Genomic DNA, 15,643 nt, shown 5'->3' on the forward strand with positions numbered 1-15,643 from the left:
ATGAGAGGAAACCTCTTTATCTAATCTTGAAGTGTTCCACCTAGGAAGGAAGAAAAGTGCCCATAGGTCATTTTTCTCATTTACACATGGGCAAAGGTCGCTCTTGGGTAATTTTACAGATCCAGCTGATGTGATGTCAATGCCCCTGTTTACCATCTCTGCAAAATCATGACAACCAAGTGTGCTGGTTTGGGCTGGGGATAGAGTTAATTTTCTTCACAGTAGCTAGCACAGGCTGTGTTTTGGGTTTGTGCTGAAAACAGGGTTGAAATATAGAGATGTTTTTGTTATTACTGAGCAGCTCTTGCCCAGAGCTGAGGCTTTTTCTCCTTCTCACCCCACCCCACCCTTGCTAGGCTTGGTGTGCACAAGAATTTGGGAGGGGACACAGCCAGGACAGCTGACCCCAGCTGACCCCAGGGATATCCCACACCATGGTGTCATGCTCAGCATATAGAGCTGGAGAAAGAAGGGAAAGGGAGGGATGTTTGGGGTTGTTTGTCTTCCCAAATCCCTACTACATGAGTTGGAGCCCTGCTTGATGGCTCAACACCTGCCTGCCATGGGAAGTGGTGAACCAATTCCTGGTTTTCCTCTGCTTTTGCACACGTCTTGGGCTTTACCTGTTACACTGTCTTTATCTCAACCCAGGAGTTTTACCACTTCTACACTTCTGATTCTCCCTCTGACCCCACTGCTGAGGGAGGGAGTGGCTGTGTGGGGCAGAGCTGCCATTGAGGTTTAAACCACGACACGAGGGAAGGTGTTCCGACTGCTCGGAAAAGTCTGTCCTAGGGCCAGTCTCAAAAAGAGACAAGCAGCAGGACTCAAGGGACTGGAGCTGACTGGGCTTCACCTCAGTTCAGAAAAAGTCTCCAAGAACAACCTCCCAGAATTGTTTCCAAGCACCTGAAGGACAGTAGTGCAGTCACAGGCACTCAATGAGGAATTTCACAGGCACATCACACGTGACCAGTCTCACTGCCTTCTACAACAAGACTGGATGCACAGACGAGGAGAACAGTGGCTGTAGCACATCTTGGCTTCAGTCAGGCTTTGGACACCACCTCTCATGGCATTCCCATGTGGAAGCTGAGGATGTGGGGCTGAACACATGAGCCACTGTGTGGGCTGAAGATGGGCTGCACCCCTGGGTCCAAAGGGTGGTGATCATTGACTCATGACAAGCAGAGAGCCCCACAGGTTGTGAGTGGAGGAAAAACTGTCCACAGCCTGAAGGAAAGGAGGCTCAGCAGAGACTTCCTCACTCTTTACAACTCCCTGGCAGGAGGGTGCAGGCAGCTGAGAGTCAGTCTCTTCTCCCAGGCAACAGCAACAGGACAAGAGAACATAGCATCAAGCTGTGCAGGAGAGTTCAGGCTCGACATCAGGAGGAATTTCTTCATGGGAAGGGTTGTTAAACACTGGAACAGGCTGCCCAGGGAGGTGGTGGACTCATCCTGCGTGGAGGTGTACAAGGAAGGCCTGGATGTGGCACTCAGTGCTCTGGGCTGGGTGACAAGTGGGGATTTGTCACAGGTTGGACTCAATGACCTTGGAGGTCTTTTCCAACCTAAACGATTCTGTGACTCTGTGAATGTCTTCATCAAGAACCTACATGAAGGACAGGCTGCACACTCAGATTTGCACAGGTCCTACATCAAAGGGACTAGTTGACATGCTGACTGCCAGAGCCATGAGTTACATTTTTTGAGGTTCAGGTTGGACAACAGGAAGTATTTCCTCCACAGGAGATTGTGGCACGGCACAGGAACACGCTGCCTGGATAGAGCATGGATTCTCAGAGGTTTATAGGACTTGGCTGGACACAGCCATGGCTCACCTGCTCTGGTGACAGCCCTGCCTCATTCAGGATGTGTGCTAGGTGACCTACAGACCTTTCTTGCAACCAGTGTTTTTGAAACATCTCCCTGATTTCACTGGGACCAGGATGCCTCCGAGACGGCATTTATTTAAATGTAGTTAAAATATTTAAAATGGAAGCAGCATGGTGTACCCAGGAGTCTGCTGATGTTTGTATTCTGAGCACACTGCAGGACTCCATCAGTGCAACCCAAACCAGAAACTGTTGCTGCAATTGCTCTGGAGTGTAATGACTTGGTTTGGAATTTTACAAAGCACTCTTAACTAACTAACTCTTCAGGGTGCAGACTCCAAGGTTTCATTATCAACCTTGTATTAAACTTCTCAAAACACAGTATCCACTGAGAACACCGACCAGAGGCTGTAACCTTCACATGATTCCACAGTCTGTCCTTTTCCCCACACAAGCTCTGCTGTTGCTGTTTCTAATAGTTTATGTTTCTTATGAGAGAGGCCTTGTCCTTCCAGTCTCAATAACATCAATTAAGAGACAAGGGAGAAAGAATGCTTGTGCTTTTAATTCCTTGCAATTAAATTTTCTCTAGCCACTGCCTATGGAAGGAGATAACTGGCTGGCAAGAAATACTCTGCAGTAGCACAGAAATAGTTATCAAGTGCAAATTCTGGATTTTCCAGACTCGTATCATATCAGTGTGATGTGAAATATCTCTGTTAACATCTAAATATATGACAGGAGGTGAGGCTATTCTAGTAAGCAGTATGGAAATAATGGATTTCCCTCCATTACCAGTGCATCTTACTGGAAAAAGTGTAAAACCCCATGTTAAAACACCTATGAGGTAGTGAGAAGGGTGATACTCTCCAGTTTCCCAGCCCTCTAAGTATTTTTATCCATATGCTTCAGCTAAAGAGAGACACTGCATTTTGGAGAAGTTTACCTGAAATAATTGAAACTAGAGAAAGGCAGAAAGGGAGGAAGAAAAGAGGGAGAGTGATTCAGACAGACAAAGCTGTGCTTGGCTGTGATTAATGTCAGCTTATGTTAAACACAGCAAATTTACTGCATAACAAACACCAGAACCACCAAGCTGTATTTTATAAATAACAAGATTCATCAGGGTCTGTCCGGATCACTGACTGATTGAGGCCTGAGGCCTCAACTAAACAACAAATTAGGTTTTGACTAAGTAATTTTGCTTCTGGATGAAATGTCAAGTAACTGATACAATTACTGGGTTTTAATTTTTGTTTTCAAACCAAGGCAAAGCATATTGAAACTTTTAATTTCTTGCAAGTCTATTCAGGTAAGAAATTGGCTGAAATTGGTGTGATTTGCAAATGATTTTTTACCTTCTCTTTTCTCTAGCCCTAATTAGTGCTGCTGATGTTCAGCCAGAGCTCAGCTGCACTGCCATCAGTGGGGCTGTTCATGGTGTCAGGCAGGATTTTGCATCAGGCAAGGCCAAAATTCCCACCAGGCAACCAACATCCACGGGATGTCACAGGTGCCCCAGGAGCTGCCTTATCATCCTGTCTTGCACGGAGGAGCCAGAATCCAAAAGACGCGCTAATCTCCACCATGGGGTGTTGGGGTCCCTCCCCCCTGCCATGTGGTCCTGGGAGAGGGGCCCTGAGGGCACAGACACGGGCTTTCCCTGCCCCTGCTCAGCCTCGTTCCCCGTTGGTTGGTTTGTGTTCCCCTGTGCGGGCCAAGACCCTCGGGTCCCGTGATTGAGCAGCTCCTCGGCAGAGGCCCGGCCATGCGGCTGGAGAAATAAACATCTCTCTGAAACAGCTATCAAGAGTCGGTCCATATATATTTCTTTTCCACAGGCCTTGTTGTCTGATACACGTGTTGCAGTATCCACACTGTAACAAATGGTGGATAATGCAGGCAGAACAATCCCTGATCCCTAAGGACAGCGACTGATTTGTGAGTAAACTCCGGATTTCTCTTCTTGTTTTTGTTTTGCTGTTCCATCTCTAAACTATGGAGGAACCGTGGGAAGACTCTTGGCTCTCAGAGCTGCATATGGACATTTATCTTAAACTTGAAAAGATTCTTGAACAATGATTTATAAATTTTAGCTTAATTCAAGCTCAAAAGGAACTGAAACATTTCCTTTCATGGTTGTTTAAGAACTTTTTCTACATTTCTTGGGATTTGATTCTTACCAAAGACTTTTGGAAGACTGTTTGGACACAGTTAATTTCTGAGTCAAAATATATGCCGATGGAAAAATATTTTCGTGAATATTATTTAATTACCAAGACTATTGAGCAATGTCAGCTGTGTCCTGGTGAAAGCAAGCCTGACTCAGGGACTGTGTGACCCAGGCCACATGCACCGAGCCCTCTCCAAGCAGCAGCGAGGCAGTTCCCGCGTGCAGGCGCAGTGGCGCGAGCCGCAGTGTCGGCAGCACAGTGAGGCGCAGTGGGAGCAGCACGACCCGGCGGTGCCCGCCCGGCCCCACACAACATGTGGTGGAGCGAGCCCCGTGAGAGGAGTGGTGGCTGGTGGCGGTGGTGGCGGAGCAGAGCCGCGCCCAGCCGAGACGTGCGCTGGAGCAGGGCACGGGGGGGTCATCGCTCGGGGGCCTGGCCAAGACATGGGCGTGGCCCCAGGCAGTGGCTGTGCAGCTGAGAGCAGAGGCGGCGGCGCGCAGGGAGCTGAGCGGTGCAGCCCGGCCCGGCCCGCGCGGCCCTGAATGCGACCCCGGGAAGAGCGCGCAGGCACGAGCAGCCCCGATGGCCCCAGCAGCCCTGGCAGTTCCAACACAGGAGTGAACGAAAGCGAAAGAGAAAGCAAAAACGCAGCGAGACAGAAAGCAGCCACTCGGAAAAAGGAAAAAATCACTGTAGCTAAGGTTTTAGGGATAGTAAAATGGTACAATGTTAAACAAAATTATGGTTTTATAACAAGATGTGACAACCAGGAAGACATACTTGTTCATAGACCTGCTATTAAAAAGAATAACCCTTAAAAATACATCCCAAGTTTAGGAGATGGAGAAGTAGTAGAGCTCAAAATTGTACAAGGTAGAAGAGGGTTACAAGCAGCAGAGGTCACTGGGCCTGATGGTGTTTTTGTGAAAGGCAGTATATATGCTAAAAATTGTAGTCATGTTAGACAGTATCCGCACTATAAACAGTCCCTACAGTCTCCCTTTCCTAATCCCACCTTTTACCCTATATCCTATTACCCCCAGTGTATTCCCAATCTGTTTTTTCACTCGTGATTTCCCTCACAAAACCATGCCTTTGCCAATTGTTTCCCCAAAAATCCCTTTCCAATGCCAAGTGGGGGATGAAGAGGGGGAGGGAAGAAATTAACTATTGTTGTTTAGAGTTCCAACAGGTACAAATGGAAGAAACCCTCTCCTGCCTCAGTTTCCCCACAAACCATGCTCAGAGTCCTGTCTCCCTTCCGTCAGCCTTAAGATGTTCCAGAGAATCTGTTTGGACATTTAAAGACGCAGGAGGGTAGCTCGTTTTGTTTTGAAACTGTTCTTGTCATGTTTATCCAGTTGTTTTCAATGTTAAGTTTTAAATCTCTTTTTGTTAAAAATAAACGGGTGAAATGTCAGGGTCTCCTCCCCCTGCCATGTAGCCCTGGGAGAAGGGCCCTGAGGGGAGACACGGGCTTTCCCTACCCCTGGTCAGCCTCGTTCCCCGTTGGTTGTTTTGTGTTCCCCTGTGCGGGCAAGGACCCTCGGGTCCCGTGACTGCCTCAGTTCCTCGGCAGAGCCCCGGCCATGCGGCTGGAGAAATAAACATCTCTGAAACATCTATCAAGAATCAGTCCATATAGATTTCTTTTCCACGGGCCTCGTTGTCTGATACACGTGTTGCAGTATCCGCACTGTAACAACGGGCAGCAGAACAGGTACTTACAGCTCGGGATTGAAGTAGGACGTGACATCAGGATCAGGCACACCTGCTACAGCAAAATTACTGCTCCCAGTGTCAACCAGAATATTTAACTGCCAAAAAGAGAAGAAAGGAGAGGTGATTTGCATATCCAATTAAACAAACGAACCAAAAAGATAAAAAACCCCAATCATTGCAGTTTTTATCTAAACTCCCTTCAGTTTTAAAATCATGGTGAGCATTGCCCTGAGAAATACATTTAGTGTCACTTTTGGGAAAGATATGCTGCTGCAGCCCCTCCAAAACAGCTGATCATGCTGAAATGCTTTAAAATAGTCCTGTTCCTGGAAGGGGGAAAACCCGCCAAGCCCACATTTGCACAGCAGATGAATTCTTGATCATCTCAAATTTTTTTGGCCCAACCCATGAGTCTTGGCAAGCTGTCCAGGAGATAGGCTGAATTATGGACTGCTTAAAGCACTGTTTGCCTTAGAGCTTATGAGATTCCAAGGTAGGGGCTGAGTGCAGGTCTGGACAGAAATAAGCAGGAGCAGGAAGCTGCCTCGTGGCTTGGAAAACATGGGAGCGATGCCCAGTTCATCCCAAACAGCAGCAACCTTCCACAGCCTTCACCACCTTTAAAAATGAGGGTGGCAGATTTATTAACACCGTGATTGAAAGGTGGCCTAAGAGGGGGCCACTTGTTTGGTTAATTGGGAGGGTGATTTAGGCTGAAAACTGCCTCACAAAACCACATGGACAAAACAAGACACCTCCTTTCCCCATCTGGCTCAGGTAACCAGGCTGGTCCATCACAGCTGCACAGTGGCAAAGCTGAAGGAAAACGCAGCCACATGCAGGATCACTTCTTTCAGTGAGACCTGGAAACTACATTAGGTACAAAGCCATTAAATGCTAAGTTCAAATCAGTCAGGGACTCTGCTGCTACCAAAAGAATGGTCACACTTCTTCTCTGCTCTTGGCTGGATGCTTCCCAGGGCTCCCTGGCGCAGCCACGGGGCTGTGATGCAAATCAGATCAGGTTCCTCATCTACAGGTACCAAAAAAAAAAAAAAACAAAAAGCAATCTGCCCTATCAGGCAGCTACTCAAATGGAGATGGTAGGAGCAGATACCAGAAAAAGCCAACCATGCCTCCTTTGGTGACAACACGGTCTCAGATTGGCTTAAAACGCCTGTCCCCAGAAAAATATTAAGGAATTAAGAATTTTCCTGTAGGAGGGAGTGAGACACGAAGATTTGGTTGCCCATGCCTTAAAGCCAGCTCAAACCAGCCCCTTTGGTTGTCCTCATCACTCCTTAAGACGTGATGTAGCTTGGGATCTAGAACCGGAAGGGGATGTGGGAAGGGCAAGAGAGAACAATCAGGGAAACAGGTTTGGTGTTGACACGGGAAGTGGAGAAACAGGGCTGAACTGAGAAATGAGTGTAAACACAACGGAGAAAGCATTTGAAGAAGACGTGCTGAATCCTTCTCTAACAAGACTGAGCGTAGACAAAAAGTGTGAGTCAATGCTCAAAAACATCTTTGGTTTGCTCATGGAGGGGGAGGGAGGTGACGGTTACTCTCGTTTTACCCCCTTAAAGTTTTACCCCCTTAAGTATGGGAGTGAGGATCCCTGAAATTTAGACAAGAACACAAAACCAAGCAGTAGTTTCTGAGAATCTCTTCTCAACTGCACGCACACTCTGTCATTGGTATTCCCAGCTCCAATCTTGCAGAAATTTTAAGACTAAAAAGAAACAAACCTACAACCTTAGCCAAGCACCTCGCTGCATCCCAGATTTTAGATTAAGCAAAGACAATACATTAAAATTTATTTTGCACCCACACGAGTGAGACAGAGACATCTAAAAACAAAAGGACATCCTCAAGTTCACCTGGCTCCAGGAGCTGGGGCTTTAAAAGAAAATAAGAATCTCTGAGACACTGCAATAAAATCCAAAGTTTGCTACATACTTCATTTCAATGATATCAAAACCCAAACATTTTTTCAACCACCTAACAAAGTACAAACTATTCATTTCCACCCCCCCCCCCCCTTCCCTGGCATAGAAACCATATGAAAAATAAATAACAAAGACCAGCTACAATGTGTGCATCTATCAGGACCGACAAATTTGCCTCAAAGGGGTGCTGCAGGGCTTAAATTAATTAGCCTTTCCGAGGTAGTCCATGAAGCTTGAGTAATGGGCACTGTACATCAGCTGCATAAATACATGTAGGTGTTACCTTAGCCTCAGTGATATGCATGGCACCGTACACGGAGGAGAACTTGGGGAAAAAAAAACAACCAACCAAAACCAACCAAAAATCACTAAATATGACACATATGAAAGATATTTTATCCCCGCACCTTAAATACAATGTTATCGTCAAGGAATTCACAAACCATCGGAGGAAAGAGCAAATTTACTACCCACAAGACGGAGCAAAATCAAGATTTCCAGAAGAAAATAGATATCCCCCACAAAGAAGGAGGGAAAGCACAAAGCCGGCTAACCATGCAAGCTCCAGCCCACTCAGACACAGCAGAGCTCACATGACAGATGCTATTGAGGCTGACATTCTCTATCCACATGTTTGTGCATAATGAGATGCAGGCGGCCAGGGCAGACACTGATTTATTGTAGTCCTCACAATAGCGCCAGTGATTAGCAGCTCATTTTGGGGTGGGTATAACTTACTGAGTTCTCTTTCTCTCCTGGCTACCCTTCGGGTCTGAATTTTCTTTAGTGCCTTCACGTCTCATTAAGAGCCACTTTCATGTTGTGAAGGCTCCACTGGAGCCTGCTTCATTCCACGGTGCCCGCCGGGCTCATGGTGCTGCTGGGGCAGCTTCAGGCAAGCTCTGGAGAGTCACAAGGTGGCCACTGAAGGAGCCATGGTCCAGGGCTGTCCATCCTGTCCTGTCTTGATCAACCGTGGAGAGCAGCCCTGCCGAGAAGGACTTGGGGGTGCTGGTGGCTGAGAGGTTGGAGATGTCCTAGGAAATGTCAACTTAAAGCCCAGAAACCTGCTGTGTCCTGGGCTGCATCCAAAGCAGTGTGGGCAGCAGGAAAGGGGGAATTGTGCCCCTGTGCCCCTGTGCTCAGGTGAGAGCCCACCTGCAGAGCTGCCCCAGCCCTGGGACCAGCACAGGGAGGACGTGGAGCTGCTGGAGAGAGGCCAGAGGAGGCACCAGGATGAGCAGAGGGATGGAGCAGCTCTGCTGGGAGGAAAGGCTGCGAGAGCTGGGATTGTTCAGCCTGGAGAGGAGAAGCTTTGGGCTGAGCTCAGTGTGGCCTTGCAGAGCCTGAAGGAACCACAGGAAACCTGGAGAGAGACAATTCCCAAGGAATGGCTTCAAACTGACAAGAGTGGGTTAGATTAAATATTAGAAAATACTTCCTCCCTGCGAGGGTGATGAGGCACTGGAACAAGTCACCCAGAGCAGCTGTGGCTGCCCCATGATCCCTGGCAGTGTCCAAGGCCAGGTTGGATGGGGCTTGGAGCAGCCTGGGATAGTGGAAGGTGCCCTTGCCATGGCAGGAGGGTTGGATTTGGATGATCTCTAATTTCCCTTCCAACCCAAACCATTCTATGATTCTGTGATCTCCAGAGGACAGCCCTGCCCTCTCCTAAAACACGAAGCCACACTTTGTGCTCACTCTCCAGCTGCTGCACTTTGCTGCCTGGCTCACAAGCAAAAACTGAATTCCATGGCACCTCAGCCTGATTCCCTGAGCGATCCGCTGACAGCTGGAGGGTGACCACACCTCTCTGTGCCTTCACCGTTCTCCCACAGGGACAGAGGACCCTGACACCGAGGCAGAGCCAGCAGTGGTGGCACGGTTGGTAAATCGGAGCTCTCACGGGCAGGCAGAGCAGCTTCCTTGGGCTTATCATGGCCATCCCGAGTGGAACACTTCCAGTCACCCAGAGATGCTTGTTTAGTGATCCCCTTGTTCTGCCACAGATTGTCAGATGAAACCAGGTTTTGCACAGGCCACCTTCAGAGAGACTTGGCTGGATGAGGCTTTGGAGTAAAACTGCACAAAGACTGCTGACTGATCATGTGCCCAGCATTAAAACCAATGAAAAACTACCTTCCTTTTTCTTTTGGAAGAAGCAAAGCCTTGTCTGGGATTTTTTTTTTTTTTTGTGGTTTCCAAGTGCAATTTCAGACCTAGACAGCAGACACTGAGAGCAAATGCACTAAATTGTTTCTTCCCCTCAAAGGTCATCTTTACCACAGCTGTGGGGCATGAAACCTGCACCTAGTAAAGCACCTGGAGATTATTTTGCTGTCTGCATTTCCTATATGCAAATAGTGTTATTATTAACAGGAGGTTCACAAAGATCCCTACTTTACAGAAAGCAAGACAGGAACATCCACCTCTGCCATGACAAACTTACAGAGGGAATCTGGCACTATCCATATGCCATTAAGTTGTGGCTATAAAAACAAGCAAATCCAAACTTCTTTACTGAAAGTCACAAACACTGAAAGCAGAAGCCTCGGAGGTCATGCATTTTACATTTTTTCTACTCTGAAAGGGTAGAGACACTAAAAAAATCCCCAGTCCTAATGATTTCTTTCCACTAGAAGTCAAACACTTTGTCAATTCTTCAAGGATCCCTTAAACTTCCCACTGCTTGATTTAGCACCAGCATCAAATAGCACTTACTGTATGCTATGCTGCTTCAATAATTTAACTTACCACTATGTTTTTAATATTTCTTAGCCTTCCATTGCTAAATATTGTTGTATTTTGCTACCAGAAAAAAAAAAAATTGCCTATTGATGTGTTATCTTTTTTTCATTCAGCAAAGCTTTGGCACTCTGTGCTTCAGGCACCTGCCCTGGAACAGCAGGTGATGTCAATATGACGACATCCACACTAGAATGGTTATTCTTCATGCCTCATTTAACTGCCTGGCATAAAACAATTTGCAGTTATCCACCATGCATTCAGAAAGTGACTTCCTTCACATTTTGAAGGAAAGTGAGAGCAGCAATCATTCATTTTTTGCTGCAAAGTGGTTGCTCGTATCCCTTAGCTGGGGCAGAAGTTGCCTCTGTTCTCATACACGGCCCGCTCAGACTTTGTAGAAGTTTCTCTTCCCTCTTTTAGTTTGAGGCTGGGAGGTTTTGGTAACTTCCAGAAAAATATACAAAACAAATCCCACAGGCTGAAAGTGCAAAATGCACTTCTTTGAAGCAGCTGTCTGCATGGTTTAGCATCCACAGCCTTTTCCAGGTGTGGAATCCTAGGGCTTGCCATCAAACCTCCCGCTTTTGATGTGATTCCCCAGGTCACCCACACTGAGCTAGGGATCTCTCTCACTAAGAGACTGGTCCATAGAAAAAACCACTTTATTTTTTTTTCCCCAAGTTCACAGGTCTGATCAATCCCTTTAGGTCAAGCAGTAAAGTTCCACAACTGGACAGGCTGCAATTTCTACAACTGCTTGAAAGGAGGTTGTAGTGAGCTGGTGTCAGTCTTTTCTCCCAGGAAGCAAGTGACAGGATGAGGGGGAACGGCCTCAAGCTGCACCAGGGGAGGTTTAGACTGGATATTAGGGAAAAATTTTACTCGGAAATTGTTGTAAAGCACTGGACCAGACTGACCAGGGGAGTCACCATGCCTGGAAGTGTTCAACAAACATGTGGATGTGGCACTTGAGAACATGGTTAATTGATGAACATGGAAGGTGGTGCTGGGTTGATGGCTGGACTGAAAGGTCTTTCCCAGCCTTAACTATTCCATGATTCTGTAAAGAAACCAGATTGCAAAAATGTATTTGGCTCTTCATTCCTGCTTCAGCTGAAGCATAGGCAGTAGGAAGAAAAATAAAAAAAGGAATAGGATTTGCACAGAAAGGTCCATAAATGCAATAAACAATCTCATTCAGCCTTACATTTACTCTGGGATTCAGACAAAACCTTAATGATAATTGATAATTTTCCTTCACAAGACAGCAGAGCAAAGAATCTGGCTCTGTAAGAATTCATAGAATCATTGAATGGTTTGGGTTGGAAAGAACCACAAAGATCATCCAGTCCCACCCCCAGGGACACCTTCCACTATCCCAGGTTGCTCCAAGCCCTGTTCAGCCTGGCCTTGGACACTGCCAGGGATCCAGGGGCAGCCACAGCTGCTTTGGGCACCCTGTGCCAGGGCCTCACCACCCTCCTCAAGGAAGAATTTTTAAAAATATCTAATCTAAATCTACTCTCTTTTAGCAATGATATCTCTTTTCCTGATGAAAACTACAAGCTATCATGCCTCCTCTGGGATTTTAACTCGACCCAAGGGCGCCCCTTTCTCTTGTCCTCAGAAAAGAGCAGCCATTCCACACCAGTAACATTCATGTGCCACTCAAAATCTTGTCCTGCTGTGCTTTCATGATTTCTCCCAAAGCACACACAAAATAGGGCTTGTAATTCTACTCTGCTTGCTGGAGCATGTCACACAGTGAACTATGACAAAGTAAAAAAGTTTTTTTCCCCATGTAGAGACCAGAAATAGGAATCCTCTCATTACCTGCAGAGGAGCTGTTACCACACATCACAATGTACTGGCTTAGTAGAAGTCCACCCCATCTCACCCCTGAACTTGTACCATCTCTTAACTCTCTTTCTTATTTTGCCCTACACATAATAAACCCCCCAGAAAATAATCTGCTAGACAGTACTTAAAAAAAAAAAGACTTCAAAGAAACGCTGTTTCTTGTTAGGGATTAGCAGCTAGAAATCATTTGGGTAACAGCTCTTCTTTTTCAAGCTGGTTAATAGATAGGAAAATTAGTTGGCAATTTAAATGCTGCCTCATTTAACACAATGATTCCTAATTACATTATCAGCCCATCTGGCAAGAATTGCTTACAACCATCACACAGAAAAGAAAACACCAGTAACTATGTGCTGTGTTTGCCCACAGTTATTACGTGTTATTATTGGCACTGACTGTCAGTCAGGTTATTTCAGCAATTTGTTTCTACAAATTAGTAATATTACAATATGCGGTGGCTTTTTAAGCACAGACACACTGTATGTTTTTTTTCCCCTCTGTGTTACTCAGAGTTAGCATTTACAGCCTACTTTCTAATAAAAAAAAAAAAATCAGAAGGCTAGGCTTTAATATAGGTTCTTCATCTGTTCCCCTAAAGATGCAGAAATAAAAGCAATTTAAAAGACAAGTTAGAGAAATCTTTGGAAGCATTTCTAGATGTAGAGGACTGCAAAGTCAGACATAAAACTTAAAAAGCCTCCACAGAAACACATTTCTGCTTGCAGAATAACATGTACTTTGTTTAAAAGGTAAGACTGAAAATAAAAATAGGTAAACTTGTTGGGCTGGCACACTGCCCATGAACATTGGGGCAGGGATGGACTCTCCCATTTCTCACTGCTCACAAGCAGTCCCTGCAGCAGAGGAACATCTCACCCCAAAGCCAAATGAGCCTCTGCACCTTGGATGGAATTATGCTTCACCTTGGAGAAGGAGGAAGAGGAGGAGGAAGGGCACAGACCCACATTTTACACCAAGTCCAGGAGGAGAAGTATTTCCAGTGTTGCCCTGAGTGAGGTCACCTCACCAGAGAAAACCTATCTGCTCCTACCTCCAAAAAAACCCCCTCCAGTAGTCATAAGAAGGGTTCACCCATGCACCCAAGATAAGAGAGGCATTGTGAGGAAGGAAAAAAAAAGAATGGAGATAATTTTCTAATGACGTTTGTTCAGCAGGTAGTGCCCACATTTCGCTGCAGCTCCGGGGATGCAAAGGAAGGTGATTTATTGCTGCATGAAAACATGGGCAAACCAGAAGGTCAAGTTTATCACCAAAGATAATTCCTGCTTTCACAACAGCAGAAGTTTGTCACAGAAACTGCTGTGTTTGTAGTCTGGGGAGTCAACAGGAGAACAAGCGGCAGCAGCAGGCCAAGCTCTCCAGAGTGTGTTTGGCCTTTGCTGCCATTCCCCTCACTCCATTCCCAGCTGGTGCCAGGACCTGGGATTTACATTTGCTGCCTTTACATTTGCTACCTTCACATTTACCACCTTCACACTCACTCTCTTCCCCAGCCACTTAAAACATCTATTCCCAGAAACTCTGACACCCTCACTGGGCCCCACAGAAGATTTTTTCCCCTCGATCTCTTCATGATCTGCACTGCTAGACTGGGAGGAATACTTTCTTTTCCCTGCCTGAAAAGCAATAATCTCTTTGCCAGAAGATTACAAAGTACTATCTGGATTAGCCAATCTATCCGTGCTTAAGAGCACTGCATGCTTCTGTAGTGGAGATTTGTATAAAAAACACAAATGCTAAAATGACGGATTGCTCTGAAGTATAAACTTGCTAAACTAAATTGTGAGTTGAAATATGAGCATCTGACTGCAGGACTGATGAATAGTCATTTTGAAGAAAAATATTACAGGAAGTGCTTTATATATATTATCATTTTGACAATAAGGGAAGGCTATTATGGTTTAAAGACAAAAAAAATAGTCAGCCAATCAATCCTGGTAACAAAACAAAATATCTATTCTTCATTTCTATGCTCTCCTTCCTGCCAGTGCCCTCGGTTTCCTAAACATTAGCATTCTTTCTGCACATGCCATCTCATGTGCTATCTTATTTTTCAGGCTGAAATTTATTTGCTGTGTCTAGATTTATCATACAGCACATCCATCCTATTCATGCTATATGAACATGCTTTGCTGTTGAACACGAGCCATTACTTGCTTATCTTAGAGCTGTGTGAATCGTAGCAATTTTGTCTCATTGCCTTTTCAGAAAAGATTAACCTTTTTTTCCTCTTTTTTGTATTTTTCCCCCCAGACACAAGTCTCTCTCCCACCTCACAACCTAGAGCAGACAAAACCAGGTGTGTGAAGCGATCCTGTGGTTCACATAAACCAGCTGCAGCTGAAGTCCTGCTCTAGGCACTGGGTTTTGAGTAAAATCTGGACTTATTAGAGAGTAACAACAATGATCTAGAGAGCTAGAAAAAAAATCACCTGTAAATAAGCATTGACAGGCTTTAAATGGCTTGAGAAGACTAAGGGAAAAGTGGTAGTCTTTTAACAGATGTAGGGTGCCACAGAGACCCCCAGGGAGCCAAACCCTTCAGAAGGAAGGGGTTGCACAGAAGCCAAGAGGTGCCTTCATCAGCCTTCCTCAGTGCAGCCACCAACACTTAACCACAAGCAGAGTTAGTGCTTACTGAGAGCAGCAGGTTCCTCGAGGGCTCCCGAATCTGAGTGAGGAAAATCTGTAAATTCACTGTACTTATACCACACACGTTCTTGAATGGAAAGATAATGAGTGCCTAGACAAATGAGGGATTAAAAAAACCCCCACAAACACTCTGAAATTCAAGAATGAATGCATGAGACATCAGCTATTTGCGCTCAAGTGCACACAAAGCTCTTGTTAAATACAAAAGCCTGTTTCCACCTGTTAGTAGGTGTAAAGGAACTAAATTAATCAATTTCCTGGTAATTACAGCACAGCACTGACGAGACAGGGAGGCTGTAAGCCGAATGCCACTGGGAGCAACTCTCACATTTAACTGCAAGCCTCATGAGGAATCCCAGTGCCCACGCAGCCTCGGTTTAGAGACGGGCTACGTCTAAGCTCTGTGCCATGTCCTAAATTAGCAAGAGTCTCATCCAGAGCTCACCCCTCCCTCCCTGGAGAACAGGGTGACTTAAGGTGCAGGAGAGACAGCTACTGATTCAATAATTCCCCAGCTAGAAAGAGCCTAACTCTTGGAGATGTGCTTGTGAATGGCATCACTCATCTCACAGGCTCCTTCCCAGCATAAAACTTTCTCACTCGGAAACCCCAGACTGTACCCACCTCAGAGCAGACCTGCTGGGCACTGTCCAGCAGGATCTTGAGCTCTATGGGAT

The 15,643-nt window shown here is 46.0% G+C and overlaps 1 protein-coding gene across 2 annotated transcripts in view; it reads right to left on the reverse strand.

Annotated features, from left to right (window-relative positions):
* The window catches only part of BACE2 (beta-secretase 2), a 54,544-nt gene that overhangs the window by 26,009 nt on the left and 12,892 nt on the right, over nucleotides 1–15,643 (reverse strand). For both annotated transcript variants that reach the window (XM_032101082.1, XM_032101081.1), the window contains exon 2: nucleotides 5,740–5,828. In XM_032101082.1, coding sequence (XP_031956973.1) covers nucleotides 5,740–5,828 — 89 coding nt within the window. The remainder of the gene's footprint in view (nucleotides 1–5,739; nucleotides 5,829–15,643) is intronic.

The sequence above is a fragment of the Corvus moneduloides genome, chromosome 2 (assembly GCF_009650955.1).
Source record: "Corvus moneduloides isolate bCorMon1 chromosome 2, bCorMon1.pri, whole genome shotgun sequence".
In the NCBI taxonomy this organism is placed as follows: Eukaryota; Metazoa; Chordata; class Aves; order Passeriformes; family Corvidae; genus Corvus; species Corvus moneduloides.